Genomic DNA, 22,639 nt, shown 5'->3' with positions numbered 1-22,639 from the left:
ATGACTTCATTAAAGCCTGGTGATAGATATAATATTAAATAATAGCTTTCAGGAATATAAAATGTTCCACACCCAATTTAATGTGGTACAAATGATTGTTTATACATTTAATTGAGACTTTAAATGTTTATACATTTAATAAATTAATTTATTATGTAGCCTATGTTGGCCTTGAATTTAAAAAAAAAAATCTCCTGCCTGAGCTCCTACGTGCTGGACTGATTTTATTATCAAGGAACCATTATTTGAGATAATTTTGTTGTTTTGGTTTTGAAAGAGGGTCTTATTATGAAGCTCAAGCTATTGAAGTTACATTGTAGCCCAGGCCGCCTTTGAATACATGCTAGGTTTACAGGCTTGTGCCACTGTGCCTGGCTTGATAAAATGTTTTGACCAGGGAACTTTTGTAAGTCTTTTGCATAAAAGTTGGATATTTAGTGTTGAAAGGCTTGGTTCCAGAAAACGCTTACCATCAGTTTAGAGTTCTTACACTGAGAATAAGCGTTATTAAAATCACATGCCTTTTCCCTCATTTGTGTCAAGCTTTAACACAGGGAACTAACTGGCTGTAGTTAGCAGTTCTTCCTTTGCTTATAGTTAGGCCTGTGAAGGTGCTTTATGTTTCTCTCAGCATTTCTCATTTGGTTTGCATCAGTTTTCTTCCTTCCCCTAGTAGCTTTCCAGATTTTCTTTCAGCGCTCTTTCCTTAATATTCTGAGGTTCCCAGTTGCCATGGTGCTGTAGTAGTGAGTAGACAGAGAAGGTCATTATGAGATCTGTGATGTGGTGCCCTTGCTGGGGGCAATAGTCTGCTTTCTCTGTCACTTACCCTCCCTTCTTTCCATTCTGAAAACAGGAGTTGTCTGTGACCATGTATTTATTTTGGTCTCAGGAGTTTGTTCTATAAAGTTATGCAATTGTTACAAGTAAAGTTCTGTTCCACGATCTTATAGTTCTCTTATATCTCATGTTTATTTCCTAACTTCTTTCCGTTGGCACAGATATACAAGTGATATGTGCATTTGCTGTTTTAACTTATTAAAAATAGTATGTTCATTGTAGAAAAGTTGGAACTTTGACAAGTATAGAAAGGAACTAAAATCTACAATAGTTTCATTCAGTAATAATCACTATTTAATATTTTTTTTTAACTTTTTAACCACCTAACAGTAAATTTTATTAAAAATGATGTCCTAGTAAAAACACAACTCAGTTTTTTAATGTAACACTTTCTTGTGTTATTAAAATAGTTTAAGACTTAATTTTAAAGTCTTTTCACTTTTAAATAATTTTATACTTACAGAAAAGTTTCAAAGATAGCATTCCTGTGTATCTTCACTGTTTCCCTTAATGCCACCTAATTTTACCTAGCTTTAGTACACTTGTCTAAAATTGCTATATTTAGTAAATTTTGTTAGATTAAGGTACTCAGCAAAATGAGAAGATTCTTCAGAGAACACTTAACATACTCTGTTTCTAGATTCTACCACTAACATTTTTTCTATATTTGTTTTTATTATATTGTCTTTCCATTTTTCTGTCCAGCCATTAGATCCTCTAAAATCCTTCAAGTTTTGATACAATATATTTTTATTATTCGTCCAATTTTTTGTTGTAATTTGTGTGTGTGTACTGTACGTGAGTGTATGGTGTATGCACATGGGTATGTATGGGTGTACTCTTCCATCCATCTGTGTATGTGTAGAATCTAGAGAGAGAGATAACAAGTAACCTGTTATGTCACTCTGCCTTACTACTTTGAGACAGGGTCTCTTCCTGAACCTGACAATCAGCAAGACCCAATGTCTCCAATGCCTCTACCCCTAGCACTGCTGTTATGTCATGGGTACATCTGACTTTTAATTTGTTTTGTTTTGTTTTTGAGGAAGGGTCTCTGTGTGGCCCTGGCTGTCATAGAACTACCTCTGAGACCAGGCTAGCTTTAAACTCAGAACTATCTGCCTCTGTCTCCTGAGTGCTGGGTTAAAAGATTTATGCAACTATACCTGACTGTGTTAAACTCTTATACCAACCACAAAGGATAAAACTAAAATCCCAGCATTAAATGTCAAGAAAAATGTAGAGCATAGGAAATTCTCACTCTTCTGTTGGGAATATTAATTGATAAAAAACATTTTATAGAAAAATATTTGGTGAGCTGGGCGGTGGTGGCGCACGCCTTTAATCCCAGCACTTGGGAGGCAGAGGCAGGTGGGTTTCAGAGTTCGAGGCCAGCCTGGTCTACAGAGTGAGTTCCAGGACAGCCAGGACTACACAGAGAAACCCTGTCTTGAAAAAAAAAAAAAACAAACAAACAACAAAAAAATATTTAGCAGTATCTTTTAAAGCTAAACACACACACACACACACACACACACACACACACCCCACACACATTCCTACCTCATATGTTGGCCTGTTATTGCTGTGACAAGATAGTTGAGAAGAGCAGCTTAAGGGAAGAAACATTTCCTGGTAGTGGCAGTGATGGTGCATGCCTTTAATCCCAGCACAGATGCAGAGGCAGGTGGATCTGTGAGTTTGAGGCTAGCCTGGTCTGCAGAGTGAGATCCAGGTCTAGGACAGCCAGGGCTACACAGAGAAACCTTGTCTGGGAGTGCCTCATCCCCTCTTCCATAAAAAAAAAAAAATAGAGAAAAAAAAGTTTCTTGTGACTCACAGTGTCAGAGGTTTCAGGTTATTGTCGGTTGGTTCTATTTAGGCTCCAGGCAAAGGATATCATGGCCGAGAGGGCTGATGGATCAGAGCTGCTCAGAGCTCTGAAGCAGAGAGAGACAAAGGAAGGGATGGGACCTTGGACAGATCCAGCCTTCAAGGACATGTGTCCAGTAGCTCCCTTCCACATTCCCTCCTCCTGAAAATAATGTCACCAGTGAGTGGATAAACTCACTGGTGAGGCAGAGCTTGATGATACAGACGCTCCCTACCTTGCGTGGCTCCCCTTTGAACATTCCAGTGGAGACCAGTCCTTTAACACATGGGCTCTTTTATTTCATTCATTCATTCATTCACTCATCCCCACCCCAACCCCCAAACAGGTAGAGTATTGCTTTGTAACAATGTTTAGCTGCGAACCTGTTAGGTCAGGCTAGCCTCATACAGCAGTCTGGCTGTCTCTGTTTCCTGACTGCTGAGGTTAAAGGCACATGTCACCATGCTCTTACTGAGACTTTTTTTTTTTTATTTTAAAGATTTATTTATTTATTTTATGTATGTGAGTACACTGTCACTGTCTTCAGACACACTAGAAGAGGGCTTCGGATCCCATTACAGATGGTTGTGAGCCACCATGTGGTTGCTGGGAATTGAACTCAGGACCTCTGGAAGAGTAGTCAGTGCTCTTTACCGCTGAGCCATCCCTCCAGCCCATTTCTGAGACATTTTTATATGAAGATGTTCAGTGATAGAAGGGCTCCTCTGTGTCTGTTTCATTCTCTAGTGGAATAATATACTTAGCCATCTTCACTAGTAGAGAAGGGATGACACAATGGCATAGAGAGCAACCTGGGACTTGTAGTTTTTTATTATGGCTGGTGGTCATGCTAGGTGGCCCTGGAGGCTTTTCAACCATGAGCACCTCAGTACATTAGGTTAAGAAAGTTGGGCATGAAATCAAAACAACCCTGAGATTCCACCTCACAACAGTCAGCATGGCTAAGATCAAAAACTCAGGTGACAGCAGATACTGGCAAGGATGTGGAGAAAGAGGAACACTCCTCCATTGTTGGTGGGATTGCAAGATGGTGCAACCACTCTGGAAATCAGTCTGGCAGTTCCTTGGGAAATTGGACATAACATTACCTGAGGACCCAGCTATACCACTCCTGGGCATATACCCAGAAGATGCTCCAACATACAACAAGGATATATGCTCTACTATGTTCATAGCAGCCTTATTTATAATAGCTAGAAGCTGGAAAGAACCCAGATGTCCTTCAACAAAGGAATGGATACAAAAAATGTGATACATTTACACAATGGAGTATTACTCAGCTATTAAAAACAATGAATTGGAAAAATTCTTAGGTAAATAGATGGAAACTAGAAAATATCATCCTGAGTGAGGCAACCCAGTCACAAAAGAACACACATGGTATTCACTCACTGATAAGTGGATATTAGCCCAGAAGCTTGAAATACCCAAGATTTAACTCAGACTACATGAAGCTCATGAAGAAGGAAGACCAAGTGTGGGTGCTTCGGTCCTTCTTAGAAGGAGTAACAAAATACTCAAGGGAGCAATTATGGAGACAAAGTGTGGGACAGAAACTGAAGGAGGGGCCATCTGGAGACCATTCCACCTGAGTATCCATCCCATGTGCAATCACCAAAGGTAGATACTGATGTGGATGTTAGGAAGTGCATGCTGACAGGAGCCTGATATAGCTGTCTCCTTAGAGGTCTGCCAGAGTCTGACATATTCAGAGGTGGATGCTCACAGTTAACCATTGATCTGATCAAGGAGTTCCCAATGGAGAAGTTAGAAGACTGAAGGAGCTGAAAGGGTTTGCGGCCCCATGAGTAGAGCAACAATATCAACCAACCACAGCTCCCAGGGTCTAAACTACCAGCCTGGGAGCACATAGAGAGGGACCCATGACTCCATCTGTATATGTAGGGGAGGATGGCCTTGTCTGCATAGGTGGAAAAGGAGATCCTTGGTCCCATGAAGAGTGGACACCCAGTGGGGGGGGGGGGAATTCGAGGGTGCAGAGTTGGGAGTCGGGGGGTAGGTGGGAAGCACATCCTCATAGAAGCAGGAGGGGGGGTGAGATAAGGAGTTCCTGGGCGGGGGTGGGGGGGATGGAGTAAGGGGATAACATCTGAAATGTAAATAAAATATCCAATAAAAATAAAAAAGAAAGTTGGTTGTGCACACCTTTAATCCCAACACTCGTGAGGTAGGGGAAGGGGGATCTGTGAGTTCCAGGCTAGGCCAGCAGGTTCACATAGTGAGCTCCAGGACAGCCAGAGCTACATAGAGAGAGCCTGTCTCAAAAACCAAAACCAAAAAGATATTGAGATGTGTTGTCTTAATCTTATCTTCACATATCTTCTCTGTCATGTGCATATTTCTGATCTGGAGGACTTTTCTGGAGGTTATTAGGCTGTTACCATCCAGCATTTCAGGGGGGGGATTTTTTTTCTTGTGGCATAAGAATCAAGTCAGGTTGACTCCAGTGAGATATAGCTATTGTGAGGATTTGTCTTAGGAGGTGTCTGGTCTATAGATCACCTTTCCTCTCACTACAATGGTGCAGTCTTTTGAGTATCTGCTTAATCCGTGTCATCAGAAAAATACTGCTGTGTATAACATTCCACTATTGATTATATTTCTATGGCAAACTTAATTTTTATGTGCTAATATGCATCCCACTAGTCCTTTGAGCTTGGATTTTCTTTCCCTGCTTAAAATGAGTTGGGCCTCTTTGTCCAAAATATTATCTAGGTCCCCCCTTTTTTTAAAGTGTTATCCATGCCTTTCTGTCTCCTTTGTACCATCTCCATGCTTTATGATTGGGTATTAGTGAATAGTCTTAGAGTTTTACTGCTTAGACCTGAAATTTTTTCTCTGAAGACCTGAAGTCCTTTTCATTTTTTCAAAGTTCCTTAGGGCATAATTCCTTTCTGCTTGTCCCCCGCCCTCCCTTTCTTGCTTGCCTTTTTCTTTCTTGGAGAGTACTAATCAGTATTATTTGTTTTGATTGGATCTCAGAAATTACCTATTTTGGCTGTGCTGTCCTCCTCCTTCTGTGTTTTGTGACCACATTATTTTCTTGTCTTAGTTGTTGTGGTAAGTGTTGTTTTCTTTTAACCAGCCCCCCCACCCCCCCACCCCCGCCCATCAGGTGCTTCTGGCAGCCAGGAAGAGCACTGGAGCCTTTCTCTGGTGATGTTCAGAACAAAGTGGCTGTTGGTGAAACATCTGCTATAGCTAAAGCAGAGCTGCTGTTTCTAGCTATACAGGAGGTCCCCCTGCCCCCTATCACTCCTGAGTGGAAATTAACTCATTTGTGTGTGACCCATGAGTAAGGAGAAAATGCAAGAGAGAGGAGAGGTGGGATGGGAAAACACCAAGGACAAAGTAGACAAAACACTTGTAGTTTGAGGCCATCTACTGTGGCTGAAGCAGCCAAATAAGCAGACAGAGCAGTGTACTACCTCTTTCTGTCTAGGTTTGAAGCACCTGTGTGTGTGGGGGGGGGTTGGGGTAGTTTATGTTTACAAGGCTAAAATCTGAAGGAAAAACCTCCCATCATTTGCCATTTTGATACAGAGGGTTCTACAGATAAAAAAGGAGATACCACATACTTCAAAAGTAAGTTTTAGGTGATTTAGTTGGGTGCCGTATATCCTGAAAACTACTACTAGCCCCAGCTTAAATTTATAGGGAAATTGATTAGATAATTTTTCTTTAATCAGTAAGAAAATAAAGGCTTTTGGGTTTTTTACATTGTTAAAGATTTATTTTTTATATGTGTATGAGTGTTTTTCCTGTGTGTAAGGATGTGCATCATGTGCATGCCTGGTGCCTGTGGGGGTCAGAAGACTGTATCAGACTTCCTGGAACTGGAGTTTTAGATGGTTGTAGGTGCTGGGAACTGAACCCAGGTTCTCTGCAAGAGCATCAAAGGCTCGTAACTACTGAACCCTTAGCAGCCTCTGATTTTGTTCTGTAAGAAATAAATAGAAACTGGCATATTTATTCCTGAATATCTAAGCCCTTATTTTTCATGCAGAATTTGAATAAGAGATACGTGAAATGATGTGTCAGTATAACCATGTTAAGAAGCACTGGTCCTGTTTGGTCCTTGTAGTACCCCTAGTCCATGAAGGGAGCTCAGTCAGTGCTAGTCACTCACTGGATTAAGCTGGCATTTCAAAAATTAAGTGTCTTCAGCTATTGTAAAGGATGAAAGCTCTTTGCATTGTGTAGCATCTTGTTGAAAATAGTTTTGCTGAAAACTATTTTAGGGTATGTTTCTAGGCCAGAAAATGGACCTGATCAAGTTTTCTTGCCACATAGCCAGACTGGAGTTGTTGAGGATGCCAAACTCCCAGGTTTTTCCTAACTGAAGAGGGTGTGTAGAAAGCTTTATGCTTCAGGCATTTTTACAGGCCTGTGTCTTCTATGAGCAGATTGACATAAAAGACTCACTGAGTGGTCTGTGCAGTTGACTCAATGAGAAAGCTTGGCAACCTGAATTTGATCCCACATAAGGAAGGGTTGAAGAAGAGAACCAGTTCCAAAGTTGTCCTCTGACCTCTGCATATGCATGATGGCACATATAGTCATAACATATCATCTACACACACACAAACAAACATACACGTACACACACAGACATGCGTGCACACATACACACCAACACACATGCTCGCACAAACACATGTATGCACACACACACTTTAAAAATATATGTTAAAAAAGACCTAAATGATTTACTTGATAGCAGTCATTAAAGGTCCCTCCATTATCTTTTTTTGTTTAGTACCTTGTTTTGTGATCTAGTTTCTATTTTGAACAAAATTGCCTGAAATTTAGCCAGAATTATGAAAAAACCAATAAATTTAGAATTGCCAAGTTTTCAAAAATTGTCATTGGAACAATCATTTGTTTTCTTTCATGCGTTTGAAGGAAAACTAAACAAAACCAAGAATCAAAGAAGTAAAAAGTAATTGAGTTTATATATAAACCCTACATGTAATATCAAAAAGTTTTAATTTTATATGTATAATTATATCAAATACATATAAAATACTTTGTATTTATATATGTAAAAAACATACACTTACATTGTTGTAGTAATTATTTAAAATCAACCTCTGGTCAATCTGACTGTCTAGGCTGCTGCATCTCTGCCTAGCTCAGCCACCATGTCCTGTGGCCAGAAAGCAAGTGCACACCGTAGCTAGAAACGGCCAGCCAGAAACGAGCCAGTGTGGGACATGGCTCTGCCAATCTCCCATGCTGTCTCTGCAAGGCTGGGCATTGCCTAGACCATCCTGTCAATTACTCGGGCTCGGTACAAATGAGACTCTAAAGCTTAGATTATCCAAAGGCTTATATATTGAGTAATGATCAATAACAAGATGCCCTTACAATCAGAGGTGTAACCCAATACCCAACCTAGATATACCAACTACCTTTGACTGCTACAGACAAGCGAACATCAACCTCCATGTTCCCCTTTCTCAGTCTCTCCCTTAGCTCCTCCTCTTCCTTCTCCTTCTCCCTTACTCCTCCTCTTTCTCTCCTTACTCCTCCCATCTTAGCTCCTCCTACATTACATAATAAAATATATGTGTTTTAATATATACATTCATTGCCCCTGAATTTTTGCTTTGTTCCCAATTCATATATTGAAATCTAACCACTGGAGTGTTGGATGGCAGGGTCTTTGGGAGTGTATGATGGGCTTAGTGCTCTAACAAAACAAGATCCAGTGGGCATAATGGCATATGCTCTAAATTCTTGGAAAGTATTTATATTTTAATTCAGTTTATTTCAGGGTCTCTTTGTACATGTGTATGGACTAAGACAAAGGGAATATCTCATATGTTAATGATAATTGTCATAATAGAAGGTTGCCTATCATGTCTCTAATCCTGATTTCTCCAAAAGGTCAGATAAAGAGCTTAGCTTCTATTTTCTTAGGACTTTAGTGTGAGAATCCGACTTGTAGCTCACTCATTTTGTCTGGTGTGCAAGAGCCAGAACAATAGCTTTTATAATTTTTAACACTGTACACAAACACAACAGCTAATCTGCTCCCTTTTAAATTCTGAAGTAGCCACCATTCTTGGAGCAGTTTATCTTTTAGTTTTAACTGTCATCTTGGGGATTCTTCTATGTCACTCTGTCACTTGCTTTTTTGTTTGTGTTTTGCCTAGATTCTTATTATCTAATAGCTTTGTGGAAAGATAGGGGAGGGAGAGCTGCTTTCTGTTCATGCCCCATCTGTTTGTTTTCACTTGGTACCTTACTTTTGCTGTCCTCCATGCCTGAGTGCACTGCTGTCTCTCTTGTTCATCGCTTACCCTGTCTTGGGCCTCTGTAGTTTTACCACTTCAGAGTGAAAACTCCAGTAACATTTAATTGCTTGGCTGGAGAAGAGATACTTATTGAACCATAGGAAAAAATGGAAGGGTCCAAATGTGAGAACATTTTCTTGCTGTTCTCATATAGCTCCCTAGTTAGTTCTGCTTTCAGCTGTGCCCTGCCTCTATTTGCCTCTCAAAGTTGTACTTGTTAAATTTAAATTGTAGTCACAAAGCAGGGTCATAATAGTTTACATGGTATATGCAGTCAGTGACTTCACATTCATTGTCTCTTTCTTTAAAATCACCTACTTAGCTATTGGGAAGATATTAAAATTTCTTACTTTATTTTTTATGCATGTGTATATACTTGTGAGTATATATGTATACTTTTGCATGCAGATGTCCATGGAGGCCAGAAGAGGGCATTGGATCCCCTGGAACTGGAGTCACAGACAGTTGTGATCCACTGTGTGGGTGCTGGGAATGGAGCCTAGGTACTCTGGAAGAGAAGCAAAGTGCTTTTAATCATCGAGCCATCTCACTAGCCTGAGGGTTGGTTTTTTTTAAAAATTATTATTATCATCTTGTTTTGTTTTTTGAAGTTAGGATTTTTGAGATACAATTCACCTTTAGTAAAATTTACCCTTTAAAAATTATTGTACTTGTAGTCCTGATACATGTACATACTTGTATAATGATCACCTCAGTCAAGATCAATATACAGAACATCTACATTGTCCTCTCATGCCTTTGAGGAACTCCCCACCAGCACACTCCTGAGCTCACTGTACAGTTATCCTAGTTTCAGAGTGTCATTTATGTGGTGTTACTGTGCAGTTTTGTGTTGTGTTTCCTTTTAGGCTGATGCTTGTGAAATTCGTCATGTTATTGATCAGTATGATGCACTGGTGTTATAGATTTAGAACCTGAAAGAGATGAATGCATAGCCAGTACAATTGCAGACAGATAAGGGAAGGTTTATTTTCAGAGAACAGTGTGTGTGGCTTTGTTTCCAGATCTTGTTAATGTTACCATAGATGTTTCATGGTATAGTTGGAAAAACACTGAAAGGAGGCCTAAGAAACAAGAGTTCTTCTTTGTGTTTTAAACTTCCTTTGAAAACTTGGACAAGCCATTCTATTTGGAGGGCTCATTTTCTTTACCCTCTTTAAAGTTTCAATCCAAGCACAGGGTAGCTAAGCATATTGTTAATAGAAAAGGGTGAAGGTTTTTGTTATGTTTTGCTTTTGTGATTTGTTTTATTTTATTTATTTTTTATTGGATATTTTATTTATTTACATTTCCAATGTTATAAAAATATGGAATGCTTCATGAATTTGCATATCATCCTTGTGCAAGGGCCATGCTAATCTTCTCTGTATCATTCCAATTTTAGTATATGTGCTGCTGAAGTGAGCAGTTGTTTTGTTTTTTAATACTTTATTGTATATACTGGAAGAGGTCAGCACTAGGGTCTCATTTCAGGCTTTTATTTATTTTTTAAATAATTGACTAGTTTGAAATATCTCAGAGAGTACTTTGGCATCTTAGCATACACTGAGAACCGTGGTTGTGGCTGTATCATTAAGTATGGTAAAGTAGCCACTAGTTATTCTCTGAATGTCCCTTGTTGCTATCCTCCTGTGGGTAATAGTTCTGTAAGTTAAAAAGAGCCACCTTAAGTCAGGTGGTGGTGGCACACGCTTTTAATCCTAACACCTTGGAGGCAGAGGCAGGTGATCTCTGAGTTTGAGGCCAGCCTGGTCTATAGAGGGAGTTCCAGGACAACCAGAGCTGCACAGAAAAACCCTGTTTTGAAGTAGGGTTGGGGGTTCGGAAGCGCCACCTTAGCCAGGCTTCGTGGTGCATATCTGTAATACCAGCAATAGGAAGGTTGAAGCAGGAGGTGTGAGGGGTACATACATAGTGCACTCCAGGCTAACCTGAACTTCAGAGTAAGGTCTTGTTTTAAACAAAGAAATGAACAAAGAGCTACCTTAAGTTATTGAAAAGGGTAAGAAAAAAGATTACCCATTGAGTTTTATAGATTATACTGAGAGAAGAATGATTATTTTTCTTTTTTCAATTCTGTAAAACTATAGATTTTAGAAAAAACAATATAAGATTTTAGTACCATTTCTCCAAAAGATGCAATTCCAAGGGATGAAGAAAGAAATAGCTTCACATTTAAAATTGGAACCAAGAATGGAAAATACTACTGTAAAATTTGAAATAAGGCATCCAAAGAATGAGGCTCTTAATCCTTTTATTTTATTTATTTTATTATTTTATTTTGAGACAGTGTCTCACTGTGAAGCTCTGGCTGGCCTGCAACTTGCTATGTAGACCAGACTGGCTCTGAACTCACAGAGATCTTTCTGTTTCTGTCTCTTGCGTGCTGGGATTAAAGACTGTCATTCCTACACCTGACCTCTCAATCTTTTTATTTTCACGATGTTTTTCTTTTTCTTCTCCCAAGTCCTGCTATTCCTTACTCTTTCTTTCCTTAGATTACAGGACATTAGAATGTTAGTGCCTGTTTCTCTCTTACTTCAGATATGTGAATTCTGGGATTAAAGGCATGAACTATCATGCCTGGCAAGAATTATTTGCTCATATAATTATAATTCCTCTTTTGTGATGTGCTAAGCTACATGTTGCCTGCTATTTATCTTAAAAATAATTTAGTTTAAAATTTATTTACTATTGTATGCATGGTGTGTGTTTGGATATGCATGTCATAATGCACAGTGTAGGTCAGAGGATAACTTCCTAATTTTCACCTTCTGTCTTATGTGAGTCCCGTAGATTAAACTCAGGCTTGCAGGGCAAGCACCTATACCCACTGAGCCATCTTGCTGGGTTAAAAGTAATCTGGAGTTGGACACAGTGGTGCACACCTTTAATCCCAGCACTTGGGAGGCAGAGGCAGGTGGATCTTCATGAGTTCCAGGCCAGCCTGACCTACAGAGCACATTTCAGTACAGCCAGGACACCAAGAAACCTTGTTTCAAAAAAAAAAAAAAAAAAAAAAAAAAAAAAAAAAAAAAAAAAAAAAAAAATCAAAGAAGTCTAAAGGAGTTTAAAAACCTGCCCACATGAAACAAAGATTGGCCCTAGGTCTTCTGTAAGCTATGTCTAGCTATGTGACCTCATCTGTTCAACCCTTCTACCGCCATCCTCTCCCTACATAACTACTCTGCTTAATTGCACGTTCATCAGATTTTCTTCTTTTCCTTTAAAAAAAAGATTAAAAAATGTATATGGGGGTGTTCTGACTGCATGTGTCCACACACTGCATATGTGCTTTGTGCCCTCAGAGGCCAGAAGATGATGTTGGCTCCCTCAGGACTGGCATTATGGACAGTTCTGAGCTGATACTTGAGAATCCAGTCTGGGGCCTCTGGAAGAGCATCCAGAGCTCTTAACCAATGAGCCATTTTTTCCAGCCACCTAAACATTTACTTTTAATTAATTAATTAATTCATTCATTCATTCAGTCTGTCTGTCTGTCTGTCTACATGTGAGTACAGGTACTCACAGGGTTCAGAAGAGGATGGATAGCTAATCCCCTGGATCTAGAGATTCAGGCAGTTATGAGCTGCCTGACTTGGGTACTTCAAACTGAACTGTGGTCTTCTTCAAGAGCAGTATGTGCTCTTAACCACTGAGCCATTTCTGCAGTTGTGTTTTTCTTTTTTTAATAGAGTATCTTTCACCCTGTGTTAGTGATTGAACCTAGGGCCTTGTGCTTACTAGACAAGTGTTCTGTTTACAATTGAACTAAGTATCTAGCATCTCCATCTCCTTCTTAGGTTTATTTACTTTATGTGTATGAGTGTTTTGAATGAGTTATATGTACAGATCATGTGTGTGCCTGGTGTATACCGAGGTAAGTAGAGGTATTCAAACCCCTGGAACTGGATTAGCTACCATGCCGTTGGGTACTGGGAGCCAAATTCACGTCCTCTTTTGGAGTGGCAAGTATTCCTAACCACTTAGTCACCTTTGCAGCCCCTTGTTTTCATATTCTTGAAATAAGAATTTCACTCTTTAGCCCATATTGGCCTGGAACTCTAGGCAGTCTTGCCAAAGCCTCACAGTGCTGGGAGGACAGGCCTGACCCATTGTGTCCACTAAGGATTGTTTCCTTTCCTGTGAAGATGAGCAGCATGTAGACTCCACAAATGTCCTGGAGCAGTGTTCTTATAATATGATTGTGAAAGGAGGGTTTTCAGAAGATATGGTGTTGTGAAGAAATTCTATGTAAAGTTTCTTTTGGCTTCTCTATAGATCCAGCATGTCTGGCTTACACCTAGTAAAACAAGGCCGAGACAGAAAGAAAATAGATTCACAACGAGATTTCACTGTGGCTTCTCCAGCAGAATTTGTTACTCGTTTTGGGGGAAATAAAGTGATTGAGAAGGTAAGTTAAACTTACTAAACTATTCTGCTTAAAGTATGTGAGATTTTATGCTTAGATCTATTGCTTCTGTTTGTTTAAAATGCTATTAGGTTTTTAGGAACTTTGCCTTTTCATGCAGGGCTGTGCTTTCTGTCTCCCTAGCATGCTACTAATATGTAAAACCACAGCTTGCTGATATATTTACATACATACATACATACACACACATAATATACATATATGTTAATGGTGGTAATTTGGTCATAGTTGATAAGGCGTTAAAACTCTGCTTCTAATGTTCTTTTTGAAAGATCTTGTGGGTTTTTTGTGTTTTGTGTGTGTGTGTGTGTGTTTGTGTATGAGAGAGACAGAGAGACAGAGAAACAGAGAGAGACAGAGACAGACAGAGGGAGATAAGTTTTCTCTGTGTATTCCTGGCCGTCCTTGAACTCACTCTATAGACTGGGCTAGCCTCAAACTCAAGAGATCCACCTACCTCTGCCTCCCGTTTTAATCTGCTGGGATTAAAGCTTGTACCACTGTCACCACCACTAGACCTTGTGGTTTTACAGGCAGAGCTTCTTTAACCTGGCTGGGAGGGTTTAAGGAATAGTTGGTTACCTTGTATTGTATAGTGCCAGTGGGAAGAAGATAAATGTAATAACCCTGAATTTAAAGAAGCAGAGCGAGTTTCAGAAGAGAAGACTGACAGACTTAGGGTTTACTGGCTCCTGCCAGGTATTTGAGATGTTTAGAGAAAATATGCCACATAGACATCAGGTAGTTTGTAGCACTTGGGAGGTAGACATAGGGAGATCAAGGGCTTGTGGCTTATGTAATGAAACTCTATGTTGTCATTTCCTCCTGTCATCCCCCCCCCCAAAAGCAGTTCTATGTTATTGTTATCTAAAACTGGGGGATATCTTGGTTGAAATAGATTAAACTATAAGGATCAGTATTCCCACTCCTAAAAATATTGCTTCATCAGTGTTTTATATTTTCTCAATAAAGGTAGATTATGTACCTATTAGCCTATGAGATATTCCGGGGTATGATTGCAAGACATGCATAAGGAGGTGCAAGGCTTATTTATAGAATGTTTTCAAGATTATTTGATTTTTAGATTTTTCTCATGACCATGAAGCTGAGCAGTTTCTTTCACTCTAAAGCATTCTGAGTTCAGCATTTTGGAAAACAGCAATTGATGCCAAGCTCTCTTATTACAATAGAGAATTGTGTATAACACCACACAGTGTAACCTTCCCCCATTTTTTATTGGGTATACATCATGTTTCTTAGTAATAGTTATGATTGAATAATTTACAAACAATGTGAGTTTATGATTTTTTTTTTTTTTTTTTTTTTTTTTTTTTTTTTTTTTTTGGAAATGAGATTTGGAAGGAATTAGTTTTAGCTAGCACATGTTGAAATTGCTTGAACTTGTTGCAGGAGTTGTTTCTCAGCAACTCAGACTAGCTTGAACAAAGGGAGATATGTAAAAATGTATCCTTGTTTTTCTATCTTTGCCTTTCTTGGCTACCTTTTCTTCCATTTCCCATTTCATATCCCTACCTCCCAGGTTCTTATCGCCAACAATGGTATTGCAGCAGTGAAATGCATGCGATCTATCCGTCGGTGGTCTTATGAAATGTTTCGAAATGAACGTGCAATCCGATTTGTTGTCATGGTTACACCTGAAGACCTTAAAGCCAATGCAGGTGAGATCCTGGCTTTATGTCACGTTAGGTATAAAACATTGAGTAGAGCTGTCTGTAAGTAGGAGAATGTACCCTAGGGCCCAAGCCCAAGATTGCCAGTGAAATCCTATGCAAAGATTTTTCTTTTAAAACAACATCAGTAATAAAAACAAACAAATAATAAAATGTATCAATAATAGATACACAAAACTGAACATACTGTAGCTAACTACACAGGTCCCTGTGTTCTGAGGTCAGGAAGTAGAAATTTAGCACAAGTATTTGAGCTGCGAGGTGAGTGACTTTTCCAGTGTTAAGTATTTGTTAGGGTCAAATACTTTAGTATTTTTAACTGAAAATGTTTGGAAGTAAATGGTTTTTCCCTTACGATTTATGGAATTAGAGAATATTGTAGAATAAAGATTCTCATTTTTTTTCTCCTACCACTAATCTTGGGACCCAAATGGGTTTTCTCTACTTTTTTTTTTTTTTTTTTTTTTTTTTTTTTGAGATATAGTCTCATCATGTAGCTTTGGCAGGTCTGGAACTCACTATGCAGACCAGGCTGGTCTGAAACTCATAGGAGTTTGCCTGTCTCTGCCTTCAAACTTCTGGTATTAAAGGCATGTACCATTCCATCCAACCCAAACCCCATTTTATTTGTTTGTATTTTATGTAGGTATTTTGCCTGCATATATGTCTATACTATGTGTGTGCAGGGCCCATGAAGGCTGGAAGAGAGCATCAGATCTTCTGGAAACATTACAGACAGTTGTTGGCTTTCTGTGTGTGCTAGCAACAGAACCTGGGTCTTCTGAAACAAACAAACAAACAAACAAACAAACAAAACCAAACCCAAGTGCTCTTAACCTCTGAAGCATCTCCCTTTCTTTTTACACACATTAAATCACTATCTGAAGGCAGAAAGCACACAAATATAAAAAACGATATTCTTTCAGTGCCTATTTTGGTTTGTAAATGTTGTATACATGTTGACAATGATATCAAGACAATTCCTAAGAAGTAAAAGTTATCATGTCATCTTATTTTGAAACAGAGATGTCACAAATTGCTAAAAAGCAAATGTTGGTATCTGAAATCATTTAGATGCATCCTTTAATATCTCTCTGCATTTCCATTTGTGTACCTATAAATAGAAGTTTATAAAGATAAGATCTTATACTAAATATAAACCACTTTATTGGATTTCCTTTTCGCTAGTCCATTTGTACCTGGTATACCTATTAGTCATTTATTTAATCATTCCACAATCATGAAGACCCATAGGAATAAGATGTGATCTTGTTCTAGGAAACAAATGTTTCAATCTAATGAGATAAGTGCTATGATAGTAACATGTCAGAGGGTTCTGTGAGAACCCAGAAATCAGATATCTACTGCTTAAGAAGATGGTTAAGAAGGCACTTTCATAAAGAACTCATATCTGGCCAAGAATAGGTAAGAGTTGTGAGAGTTACAGGAAAACAAAGGGTATACCAGGAATTAAAAACAGCAAATGACGGTGTGATGTAAGCACTCTTCTGGAAATTTTATGTGGAAATTATATATTGTTAAAATGCAAGCTATAATGTAGCATTTCCCAGGAGCCTTGTTTCTCATCCTCACACTTCATGGTTTTATATGTATATGTCTGTGTTTGTGTATATACATATTGGACATTTAAATTACATATTTTAAAATAGATGAAGCTTATAAAAATAGTGTTAATGAACCTTTCTCATCTACCTATTATCCAATGTCAGCAATTGCCATCTCAAGGCCACCTTATGTGTATGGGTGTACGTATTGCATGTATGTCTGTATACTACTTGTATGCTTAGGAAAGAGTGTTGGATTTCTTGGAAGTGAGCTGCTTGCTATGCAGGTACTGGAAACTGAACCTACATCCTCTGGAAGAGCAACCAGTGCTCTCTAACCTTTAAGCCATCTCTCTAGCCCAGTATCTAGTTTCTACTCTCACTTCTTCCTTCCCAGTTATGCTCATATTAGATATCATATATTCTATGTAATTATGTGTATATATATGTGCATATATATGATAAAAATTCTATTTAAAATTTTTATTTGCTTTGTATATGTGCATATTTGTGTGAGTTTATGTGCACCATGTATATGCAGCAGAGGCCCAAAGAGGAAATCTGATCCCCTGGAACTGGAGTTAGATGGTTGTGAACCACCATGTGGCTGCAATATGCATTCTTAACCAGTAAGCCAGCTAGCACCCAGGTTTTTGTTTTGTTGTTATTTTTTAAAGAAAAAGAATAGAGAAACCAACAAATTAGATGGATGATTCTGTGAGTAACTAGGAAGAACTGTTTGAAGAAGAACAGTTATATAATATAGGTGGAGTTTAAGATGTGTGAATTATTGCAGATATGTTAATACTGCCTTCCAAAGAACAGCCAGAAAACAAAGAGGGCTAAGTGTGATGTCGAATGGAAGAGTGTGAGGGATAGACTCAGGGAGCTAAGTCCATAGACAAAGCTGAGATATGAGTAAAGAGATAAAAGAAAAATGGAAAAGATAAATTCAGGGCTGAGGGTGAGTAGCTGAGTGGCAGAGTGAGGCTTGCCTTGCATCCTTGAGGCCCTGGCTTTGAGTCTTAGTGCCATGAGACAAAAAGAGAGTGGGAAAGGCCAAATGTGTCAACAGTCAAACAAGTAAACAAGGCCAAAAAGACTAGAAGCCCATGTAGCAATGAAGAAGTCATTGGGCCATTGGTAACTTTGGAGAATTATTTCAGTGGGATACCGTAAGAGTCTGAAGATTAATATAGAGTATTAAGGCATGGGGGAAGTGATATGGAGCCAGTATGGACTAGTTTTAGGAATCTTATGGAAGGAAAAAAGAAAGGCAGTCACTATAGAGACCTCAAGGGAGGATTTGTTTTTAAAAGTGAGGCAATTCTGTGATTTTTCTGGGTTGGCTTTGAGTTCCCGAGTTCAAGTGATTCTGCTGCCCCAGCCTCTTGTGACACAGGGGAGCACCATATTCATCACTCTTGTCAGAATGAAACAACTTCAGGAATGTGTACAGTCTGAGGGGAAGGAGCCTAAGGTATTTAAATCTAGGAGAGACCTTAAATACATTAGTGGCCTTGAGGAGATGGAGGAGGCAGGCATCAGGAGCACATACAGACAAAATTACATGTATCTTCTGACTTGGTATTCTGAGGAAAAAAAATCAGTGATGTCCTAGAATAAGTACCAAGAAGGCTGGTGGTTGGACCAAGATTACTTTTGACTCCTTATTACAAGGACATCCCAAACAACTGCCTGCTTCCTATGATGCATTGTTACTGTGAAGGAGTATCTCATCCCCTGTACTGGTGCCCTTCTAGAAAGAAACAAGTCAGGTAGAAGTAGAATGGTAGAGAGGCTTCTCACTGTCAATGATACAGATTTCGGGTGATTTTACATTTAACTCAAGTTGTCTAGTAGTTTTAGTCAATATAATTTATTTAACATAATAATCACCTTTCAAAAGTGTACAGTTCTGTGACTTTTGTAAATTTATATAACAGCATAATTATTTTTCAGCTTAAAACATTTTTAAAAATTTAAAAATTGTAAAAAAGAAATTTTAGATAGAATTGGTTATTAATATGACGAGTGGGATTCATCCTTTAAGACTGTAGAAGAACAGGCAAAATTGACAGGATGTTAATAGTTTTATAATTTAAAGTGTGTGTGTGTGTCCTGTGGGAACCATGTAGGTTCTAGGGATGAAACTTAGGTTGTCATGCTTCAAGGCAAGTGTACTTATCCACCAAGCCATGTTACCAGTTCTCTATTTCATAATATTATCTTGTGATTTCTAGAAAAGCTGGAAAGGTGGATGATTCATGAAATAATAGGATGAATTTGAGTGTAGTCATCATCAGTGGCTGTGCAAGTCTGCTTTGTGTCCCTCTGCTGATGTCAAAACCTGCAGATATTCAAGTCCCTTATGTAAAATAGTATAGTATCTGTTTCTTTGGAGATAGGATGCAGGCCTCTTTGCATCCCATCTGACTAACCCCGAAATGCTGAGAGTATAGGGTGAGCTGCCATACCCAACTCTCCTGTATCTAAATGTATTTAAATCTCTAGTACTTAATACAGTATAAAGTCTATTGTACTGCTTGTTGTGCTGTTTAGGGAGAAATAATACAGATAAAAGTCTTGTTCCCTTCTCTCCCCAAGTGTTTGTGTTAGTCATCTGTTGAGTCTGTGTTTGTGGGCCAGTGAATAAGGCATGCTTGGCAGTTTGAGGAGTGCTTTCTTAATTATTAGAGAATATATTCTAGAATAGTCCTACTGATTGTAGTTACAGGACATAGGAATTGATGAAGAAATATAGCTTATAAGATTTAAGCGTGAGATTTTTTTTCTGCCTCCTAAGGCTTCTCTTTTAAATTTAAACTCAATACGTTTTATTTATTATACATGTGGTTCCTTCATTGTCTGTCATGGTCACTCAAGTTCAAGAGTACCTTTGTCCACCAGCTCTTCTCTTTCCTTTACTGTTTTCTTAGAGACAGAGAATTATGGATCCAGGCTCCTCACACTTGCAGTGCAGCTGAGGAAGATTCGGAACTGTTGTTTCTCTACTCTCCAGTGCTGGGATTATAGACATGCACTACTGTGCCTAATTTATGTGCTGCTTAGCACCTAACCCAAGATCTTCATGCATGCTAGGCCAACACTCTGCCAGTTGAGCCACGTCTCTCTCCTTCTTCATTGTTCTTAATAGGAATAATTGAAAGTTGATTTGTATAGAACTTTGAAATCTTGTTAGTTGGCATCAATAATATTTTTGAAGTCTCTCTCTCTGTATGTATGTGTGTGTGTGTCTGTCTCTCTGTGTGTGTGTGTGTGTCTGTGTCTGTGTGTTTGTGTGTTGTGTGTGATATAGGTGACACTACGGATACTAGAAAAGATTAAGCCACAATGGAAAAGTTATATAGATTTGACTTAAAAAAAAAAAAAAAAAGAAGAAGAAGAAGAAGCTATTTGGGGAGGCTACAGAGATGGCTCAGCTCTTTCAGATAACTGGATGATTCCCAGAACCCACATGGCAGCTAAAGTATGTCTGTAACTCCAGTTCCAGGAGGTTCAGCACTCTCTTGGCCTCTGAGCATACTGTACACACATGGTGCATAGATATAAATACAGGAAAGCACCCCATACACTTACAGCAGATGCAGCAAAATCTCAAAAAATTATTTTAATTTTTTTAAGCAAAAGTGGGAATGTGTCTTAGACAGACAATAATATGAGAAAACACTGGCAGCAGTTTCTGCCTATAATATAAGGGGAAAACACAATTTCATACAAAATGTATGGCGATTATGAATAAGTAACCTGTAAAAGACAGCATAAGGTAAATGTGGTGGTATAGGCTGTGGTCCCAGGCACTCAAGGCTGAGGCAAGAAGCTTGCTTGATCCTAGAACTCAAGACCAGTCTGGTTAGCATAGGAAATTTCTATCTCAAAAACCAGTCATAAAATAAAGTACATTTAAAAGGGAAAAGTAGTTGGCTGGTGGTGGTGCATGCCTTTAATCCTAGCAATTAGGAGGCAAGAGTTGATTGAGGCCAGCCTGCTCTATAGAGCTATATACTCTAGGATAGCCAGAGCTGCTCAGAGAAACTCTGTCTTGAAAAATCAAAAAAGAAAGAGAAAAAGAAAAAAGAAAGAAATTAAAGGGATACTAAGCATATGAAAAGAGATTTTGTGTCAGTGGTAACCAGAGAGATGCACTTCGAAACAGTGGCAGATAATGTCAAAACTGGATAAGATAATAGTACAGATGGAAGTGTCAGCAGTTCAGTGTATGTGTGTGTGCATGTGTGAGTGCCACAGCATATTGTTAAATTGACTATGGTTTATTGTTCTCTAAGGTTACACAGATGCTGGAGCATGAGCTTGTTGTCTACAAGATAGACAGTGCGTGATTTTGATCTGTTTTAAACATTTGAGGCAAGGTCATACTCTGTGGCCTGGGTTGGTTGCAAGCTTGGCATTTTCTTTCCTCCACTTGCTGGATGCTGGAGTTTTAGCTCTGTGTCACTATATCTCCCTGAACTTAACTTTGTAAAAATAGTGTTATTACCTCCTGAATGTGTAGTCTAATTCCTTTGGAATTACCATGTTTGCTCCTATAGAGAAGAAGCAAAAACGAACTTTAAAGTGAAATGTTTGAAAACTACTGCTTTAGGTGATTCTTCAATATGTAGTTTAAAATCAGAGCATCCAATGAAAGATATAGAAATTATCCTACTACTTTTATTTTTAAATTATGCCATTTATTCTGTGATTACTGAGAATAGTCTCTGTCCTTACCATAGTTTTTCTCTATGATAATACTTTGAAAGAACTGTATGATCTCACTAATTTGTTTGTGTTTTTAGAATACATTAAGATGGCAGACCACTATGTTCCAGTGCCTGGAGGACCAAACAACAACAATTATGCAAATGTGGAATTGATTCTTGATATTGCCAAAAGGATACCTGTACAAGTAAGAGTCTGAGAAACAAATCCATGTATTTCACACTTAATCAGAAGGGTAGACTGTGTCCAGAAAAGTTAATGTAAAGTCTGTTTTTGAAATTAAAAAAAATTTTAATGATTCATTTTTATTTTATGTGCATTGATGCTTTGCCTGCATATGTGTGTATGTGAGGGTGTTGTATCCTCAGGAACTAGAGATACTGACAGTTGTGAGCTGTCATGTGGATGCTGGGAATTGAAGTGAGGTCTTCTGCAAGAGCACCTAATGCTCTTAATCACTGAGCAGTCTCTTTAGCACTGGAAAATTTATAAGTGTCTTTATATGAAATAATTAAGATAGACATGGAAAGGAAGGCATAGTTAAAAATAAACATAATAGAGATAGAATGTTGAGAAAGATTTTTCAGAGAATCTTCTTTTTATTCTCTAATAAGTACAAAGCCATCTCTAGTAAGTATAAGACTATTTCCTACAGAATATCTTGGCTATAATATATATGGTGATGTTTTAGAAAATTATTTTTTTCTTTCACATTGTGTTGTGAAGTTTAGAGTAAATACCTTAAAGCCAAATATGGGGGGAAACCCTCTAATGAAGTGGTTCTCATCCTTCCTAATGCTCCATCCTTTACTACAGTTCTTCATGTTGTGCTGACCCGACCATAAATTGCTTTGTTGCTACTTCATAACTGTAGTTTTGCTACTGTTATAATTTGTAATGTAAGTCTCTGTGTTTTCTAATGGTCTTATGTAACCTCTGTGAAAGTGTTGCTCCACCTCCAAAGATGTTGAGGCCCACAGATTGAGAAGTACTGCAGACTCTTGTGACCTTTTCACCACTAGACAGGAAGTAAGGTGGCCAGACTGTGAAGATGGTCAGGGTTTCTTTAGAAAGCTCTAGAGAGCCTAGCCTGAAGGGCTGTGAATTTTATTTCCTAAAGAGCAAGACTTGTG

General features: G+C 38.5%; 1 protein-coding gene and 1 non-coding gene across 10 annotated transcripts in view; one reads left to right on the top strand and one right to left on the bottom strand.

The window, feature by feature from the left end:
• Acaca (acetyl-CoA carboxylase alpha) overlaps positions 1 to 22,639 on the top strand; it is a 264,876-nt gene that overhangs the window by 69,191 nt on the left and 173,046 nt on the right. For all 9 annotated transcript variants that reach the window (XR_013111129.1, XM_076936129.1, XM_076936128.1 and 6 more), the window contains 3 exons: positions 13,360 to 13,492; positions 15,051 to 15,189; positions 21,584 to 21,693. Coding sequence is in view for 8 of the 9 variants with exons in the window: in XM_076936129.1 (XP_076792244.1) it covers positions 13,360 to 13,492; positions 15,051 to 15,189; positions 21,584 to 21,693 (382 nt within the window). In the remaining variant the exon portion in view is untranslated. The remainder of the gene's footprint in view (positions 1 to 13,359; positions 13,493 to 15,050; positions 15,190 to 21,583; positions 21,694 to 22,639) is intronic.
• LOC117712255 (U6 spliceosomal RNA) lies at positions 10,380 to 10,486 on the bottom strand. The gene has a single exon (XR_004607303.1). It is a non-coding gene; the product is annotated as a U6 spliceosomal RNA (small nuclear RNA).

Source organism: Arvicanthis niloticus, chromosome 6 (assembly GCF_011762505.2).
Source record: "Arvicanthis niloticus isolate mArvNil1 chromosome 6, mArvNil1.pat.X, whole genome shotgun sequence".
Taxonomy (NCBI): Eukaryota; Metazoa; Chordata; class Mammalia; order Rodentia; family Muridae; genus Arvicanthis; species Arvicanthis niloticus.
The sequence above is the reverse complement of the archived record's forward strand: the minus strand, read 5'-3'. Positions and strand labels throughout refer to the sequence as shown.